Source organism: Cupressus sempervirens, chromosome 7 (assembly GCF_028749045.1).
Source record: "Cupressus sempervirens isolate cs-2001-9-10 chromosome 7, ASM2874904v1, whole genome shotgun sequence".
NCBI lineage: Eukaryota > Viridiplantae > Streptophyta > Pinopsida > Cupressales > Cupressaceae > Cupressus > Cupressus sempervirens.
In genome coordinates this window covers 812,702,348-812,708,911 of record NC_143124.1, presented here as the reverse complement: position 1 = coordinate 812,708,911, position 6,564 = coordinate 812,702,348, and the positions used below count along the sequence as shown (strand labels likewise).

Here is a 6,564-nt window from a genome sequence, read left to right as displayed (position 1 = left end):
AAGTGAGAACCGTTGGAGCATATACACAAATGTTCCTCTGTTTGCGCGTGCAAGATGCATGTATGTGGCCATATGAATGTTTCCCTCCGTGTAAATCTGTACTTTTGTCCATATTTGTGTAAACGTGTGTAATTATTTATCTATTTGTATCAATCTTTGTTTTTGTCTATGTGTATACAACTTATGTAGGTGCGAATATTAGGAATAGTCATGACTTGGACAAATTATTTGTGTACATATGTGACTCAAAGAACTGAGAGAAACATTAAAGAATGCTGAATGATTTGTTATGTGCACAAGGGCCAAACCGTAATCATTTATAGGTGTCATTAACTGCTAACTTAAAGTAGCCCTTATAAGCAGCAGAACTACCTCAAAAAATTGCATAATTTATCCACACGACATATTCCCCTAAGAACCAATACTTTCCTCGCTAGTAACTGCTTTTACTACTTTTATCAATAATTATATCCATGCATGAGTATACATACCCAAACCATCTGTGCCCACACGTTTGCGAGAAGCCTGAGTGAAAAGGCTTACGCATGGTGGTGGCTGAAGTGTGATTGTGTGCAACCTTGTATTGGGATGTTTCTCGTGTGCCCGCTCCGGCATAATAAATTTTGCAACATAAAAATTCATTTTAATAGTTAATCCGCTCTATAGCTTTGGTTGAACTCAATACACTTCGGTACTAGTGTAACTTCAAACCAGAGAAGCTCTCCAAAATTGAGTCTTACCCTCCCACTAAGAATAGTTATTTAAACTGTCGTGTCAAATTATCAAAAAAATATTACAACCATCGACAAAGGATTTCAGTGGGTTTTAGTCCCTTCATCCTACTTGATATATATCAGGTTAAGATAAAATAAAAAATGGTAGATGGAATGTTAAGAGGCTCAATTTAATCCATAAGAATTGTCCTGCAAGTATGTAGGTCAAGAAAACTCAAAATACAAATGGTAGATGAAATGTTAAAGAGTCCCATTTTAATCCATTACAAATGTCCTGCAAGTATGTAGTTGAATGTATAAAAATTCAAGAGTGAGGTGCCATTTGTCCTTTTTTCCTCTATTACAAGCCAAATCCAGAAATATAAACGACCGATTCCAAATAAAATGAAACTAAATGTTACCTTGTAAGGATCTTAACACTTAAAGTTAGCAACTTACAATTGGCATGCTGAAGTCATTACAGTAAATGCTAATATTGAAGTTGAAACACGACTCCATAGGTGCATGATCCAAGTCCATTGTGTTTAATGATCTTTGAATGACAGGTTGAAAAATAACTACAAGGTTAAAGCTGGTACTTGAGTCTACTAGTACACTTCGAGAAAATTGCAGAAACTATCTGCTTAGTGGTGCAAAAGTCAATTTGAAAAATCAAATTAGTGTTTAATCCCAGCAAAGACAGCTTAGCACTTGTATCGAATCATACTGATGACTGTTCAGCATTCTATTCTCCCTCCTGCATATTCTGACATTTGCTCACTAATCTTGATCATCTAAATATATAACATGTGAGATAGAAACAGAACACTAAGAAAGAACTGCAACGACGATGGCCTTCAATTTCTCAAGGAATATGCTCCAAGCAAGGATCAAAGAGGGCTGTTAATACATCCACATCTACAACTCACTCATAGCTGCCATAGTATGTTTTCTTCAACTTGAACACAGCCACCAAGGCATCCAAATTTCATGAGGTAGAAAACAGAACACCACTGTTGCCATCTGGCAAACCTACCAATAACTCCTTCCCCGGCCACCACGACCACCTCTCCAACCACCCCTTCCACTTCCTCTTCCACTACTCCCTCTGCCTCCACCTCGAGACAAGCTTGCAAGTGCCCTATTCACAAGCTGTGTGGGTGGCACGCCTTCCACACGTCCTTTCTTCGCTTTATTAACACCAGAAGTACCATTGTTTACAGGAGCCGTTCGCTTCACCCTGCCATAAACAGCTAAGTCAATACATTTCTTCTCTCATCTTCATAACAATAACCACATTTTTTGGAAATTTGATTCAAATAAACCAAAGACATACCCAGCCACAGCTGAAGCGGGAGTTGCAGCAGGTTTTACAGCTTCTTTCCAAGAAAGATTTATTTTCTTATCTCCAATGAATGTAGGGGCCTTTGAATGCAGAGGCTACAATGATGCAAGAGAAATTTCATTAACAAGAGAAACAGGAGTCATAAGACTGCCATATCAGTATGATTTAAAATGACCGACACTCAGATCTTTGATTCAACACATTATTATTAATAACTTTAAACATCCACACTACCTGAGTCATCGCCAATATATTGTTGCAGGTCTTTAGACCTGTAGCTGTATTCTGCTTCTTCACTTTCTGTAAAAAGTGTCGAGAATTTGTGTAAGAGCCTAACCTGGCATTTAAAACCAGTCATAAAATAGCTAACAAAAGGATAACTTACAACATCAGCCTTTGCAGCATCATCCTTAGCAGCAGCCATGGCTTTAGTATGCTCTGACATTCCTTGGTTTAACTTTCTCAAAGTGGCTCTTGCCAGGTCTTCAACAATGGTCAATCTAGAAGATCATAAAAACTGAAGCTTGTCAATTATAATTAGAAAATTGAAACAGGTAATTCAAAATGATGAACTCCTCAAACTAGAAAGCCATCAACTTTGGAAGGTATTGATTGAATGAAATGAAATGATGCATGTTGCATGGTCTTCCGCTATGAGACAAGGTTTATCCAGACTCAAGTTTGGCAAAGAGAAATAAATAAAAAATAATGTCAATAAACAAAAGTCAAAATCATTCTACATTTTTTTAATTTGTCATGTTGAATCTAAAATTTAAAAAATTAGATTCTAGTAAACTAAAAAATTATTGAAATATACATATTAAGAACATAAAATATACTAATTAAAAAATGGAGAAAAAAATTAAAACATATCCTAATATATTAATGTTAAGAGTAATTTAAATAATTATCAATAGTAATAAAAAATGCCTACAAGAAATATAAGATTCTTATATGTTTGTATGTGGACCATACGATTTGAAAAACTCTGCAACATAAGTCTTCAGTATTTGAAGTACAGAGAATTTCATAAAACAAAATGCACGACACATGGCCTTAATCATAAGTCACAGACTCACAAAAATCACCCACAAAATAAGACTCTATTGGCAACAGTAGAAGTAGATTGGAAGCACAATTTCTTGATGAAGTATGAATTCTAATTCCAATTTTGTATTTTGCAAACAAAATTGGCAAATGCGAGTATTTAGATTTTCCTATTCCCGCCCAGTTCCTGCAACCAAACAGGACCAACCAAACGGGGCCTTAAGGTATATAATTAGAAAGATATAGATTAGGTGTAAGTGATCCGTATGAGGAAAGAATAGAACTTCAATCTTTCTCTTATTTCTTATCGTTCCAGGTTTTTGTTTAAATTTTGTGATCAGCTAAAGGCTGTAAGGACTGGCATGTGTATTGGCAGTTAAAAGTTGACTGTGCAGGGAAGTGGCAGAAAATGGATTTATTCAATTTATTTTATCCTAACCTTATTTAGCCTATGATTTTAATTAATAGCAAGGAAACCTTAACCGAATTTGCTTTGAGGAAGTTTCTAATATGGAGCTGGGTTGGTAAGGATGAGATAATTTTGCAGATTGAATAGTCTTTTACTGGGAGTTACAATGTGAATTTCTGTCTGCATTGATCCGCAGGAAAGATGATCCAATATTGAGTACATTAAAGTTTTAAACTATATAATCAGTCAAGTATATCAGTGGAAAAAAGGATGATTTACCCTTCCTCAAATATATTTATTATTATATTAATGAGATATTGATATATGACCAGATTTTTTTGTAGGAAAGTGCATTTCTTTGTAAGTTATTTAAGAAGTTACTAACAATGGTATTGGCTGTGCAGGTGAGAATGTTTTTGCGGCATGATGATGGGAGATTCATTTATTAAGCATTGAGCTTGTCAGATAATTTAGACATGCCAAATCAAGATAACAAAGATCTAAATTAATTCAAGCCATTGTATCTTTTCCAGCTGAATGTAAGTAACAGAAAATTTGTAAAAAGGATTAAGTGGCCCTATCGTAGGATCATCCTATGTAAATAATCCCAGCATGGGAAAGATGAATGTATTACATTTGTAAATGAGGGTATTCCCTCATCATCTGCCTTCATAGCAGCTTCATCGTGATCTTGTATCTAATTTTAGTGGACTTTGTCCCAGGCAAGACTGGAGGGTTTTTCACTCCATTTCTTCTTACCAATGCCCATACCAAATGGATTTGGAATTTAAGTTATTGATATTTTTAAAAATCCTAATAGCTTTTGTCTTTTACCAATCCAAAAAAACATGGTAAGCTAATAATTCAACTTTTGAAAATAATCAAAAGATCAATCCAACATGATGAGACATCCATGAGCTAAAAATGTATAAATCCACAAATCCTGTCACTGCCAAAGATATCTGAAACATAAGGATAACTACATTCAGTTCCTTTAATGCATGCCCAAAACACATTGGAAGACTCTGAATATGAGAGTAAAATTGTGCACAAAACATATAACATCTTTCTTCAAAGACTGATCTCAAACAGAGCACACTAAATCAAGCTCCCACTGGGGTTAAAGAAAGCCAAGGCAACCAAATAACTAGAAAAAAATATGAAGTTCTTCTAACAGAAGACTTTAACGATAAACACATCTTTCAAGGCAAGGCACCTTTTATTACACCAAATGAACAAGAAGGTTACAACCTCCAATAAATGAACGGGATTCAAAAGAAAACCTTGAATAAAAGATTAGTAAAAAAGCACTTATGGACATGGAGTTGATGTCTTTATAGACCCCCTCAAAATGGACCTTAACAACTCATATCTTTAAAAAAAAAATAAACAAATAGGAGAAACAGCAATAATGAAAGAGTCATAATTTTGCGCTCACATGTGTAAGGGCACCCCACAGTTCCATCTTTGTTCATATGGCTCTTTTGTGGGAACAAGAAGAATATTGAAGAGAAAAAGCAATTAATGAGTGCTTGTATCACAGGATTCCCAAATTCTAAAGCAGCTATCAATATACAATACACAGAAAATATAAAATTAGATTATCTAACCTTTCAGTAAAGTCCTTGAAATTCTCGGAGAAATCCTCCCCAAGCCTATCTGATGGCTGACCAGTTACTATTTTATAACCACAGAGACTATTTGTAGCATTTGGTGTCTGCAGCAACGAACTTACTTCAGAAAGTAGATATAATATATACCAGCAAATAGGACTGAACTCTTCAATACAAAATCAGTTATCAATGAAGCATGACGGACACAACCTAATTAAGGGTTGCAGTTAACCAAACCTTGTGAGCAAGTTGATGGAATGTGTACAGAAGGCACTCAACATAAGTGAAGTTCAATTCCTCTCCTGTCTTACGTCGTGGCATATATTTCTGAGCAATGACAAGAAAATGATTTGATGAGAAAAACAGATGAAACTTTGAAATAGAATTAGCAAGCAGTGTCGCAAACTTTAGATTCACATTGCTTAAACATTATGTAACATGAGAATAAAATATTTTTACAAACAACTCTAATATGAATGAGATGTGCAATGGTATTAATTAATTTACAGGCATCCAAAAGAAAATACAGTATTAACAATCTAAATTTTGTTTGATATAAACAGTCGTAGACCTTAAGAAGTTGAAGGATTGAGGGAAGAAGATGTCGTGCATCCTGAGGTGTTGTGTAAGGTGAACTTTCCGCAAGGTTCTTCAATAAATCCAATGTCTTTTCCTCAGGAAGCTGCAGTAACACCGATACAGTGCATTAAGAACCTGCATAAATTTATATACTAAAGCATCTGTTTGTAGGATAACTGTAACTTGATAAATGTAAAACCACAGAATGCTACCATTTATTTTTAGACACCAGAATCAGTAAACAATTTTATAATTCCATTCAACTATATAACAAATTGTGATTACATTTAAATTTTCAGCACTGAATAATCAAGGCATCATACCTTCTCGAACACAGGAAATATATGTTTGTTAAGATAGTTAAGAAACTTGCTGTTTAAAGCTCCTCTCTGCAGATTGGCATCCCAATGGCACAATAATGCTGGTTAGGTCTACCATACATCAATCCCCAACAAATATTATGAAATTCTTTGTATTGAAGATGCTGCTTACTATATAAAAGGGGAGAGCCATGTAAAGACATGACATCAATCTGTCAATGTGATCATTATCTGCAACCTGCCCTCAAGCCATCAAAAGAAATATGGTAAGTGTACCATTTTAAAAAGCTGTTTAACTGCATCACGGGCAGAAAACATATTAAGAAAAGTAAAACTGCTAAACAGTCCATTGTGTGTTAAAGACATATGTTGGAGTCGTGGAGAGACACTGTATTAAAGGACTATGAAGACAATTTGAGATTCAAACATGTCAACTAAGTTGCCAAATCAGGTACGGGTACGTGTACAGGCATGTGGGTACAGGGTGCCAATGCACAAAAAAAATTAACAATCTATTAATATTCTAAGTTCTTCAATA

At 34.9% G+C, this 6,564-nt stretch overlaps 1 protein-coding gene across 2 annotated transcripts in view; it reads right to left on the bottom strand.

Annotated features, from left to right (window-relative positions):
• Positions 1-1,004: 1,004 nt before the first annotated feature.
• LOC149549879 (apoptosis inhibitor 5-like protein API5) overlaps positions 1,005-6,564 on the bottom strand; it is a 63,854-nt gene continuing 58,294 nt past the window's right edge. For both annotated transcript variants that reach the window (XM_089793097.1, XM_089793098.1), the window contains 9 exons: positions 6,199-6,264; positions 6,030-6,095; positions 5,699-5,809; positions 5,365-5,454; positions 5,125-5,231; positions 2,444-2,558; positions 2,293-2,358; positions 2,050-2,153; positions 1,005-1,953 (listed from right to left, as the gene is read on the bottom strand). In XM_089793097.1, coding sequence (XP_089649223.1) covers positions 1,746-1,953; positions 2,050-2,153; positions 2,293-2,358; positions 2,444-2,558; positions 5,125-5,231; positions 5,365-5,454; positions 5,699-5,809; positions 6,030-6,095; positions 6,199-6,264 — 933 coding nt within the window. In that variant the 3' untranslated portion in view covers positions 1,005-1,745. The remainder of the gene's footprint in view (positions 1,954-2,049; positions 2,154-2,292; positions 2,359-2,443; positions 2,559-5,124; positions 5,232-5,364; positions 5,455-5,698; positions 5,810-6,029; positions 6,096-6,198; positions 6,265-6,564) is intronic.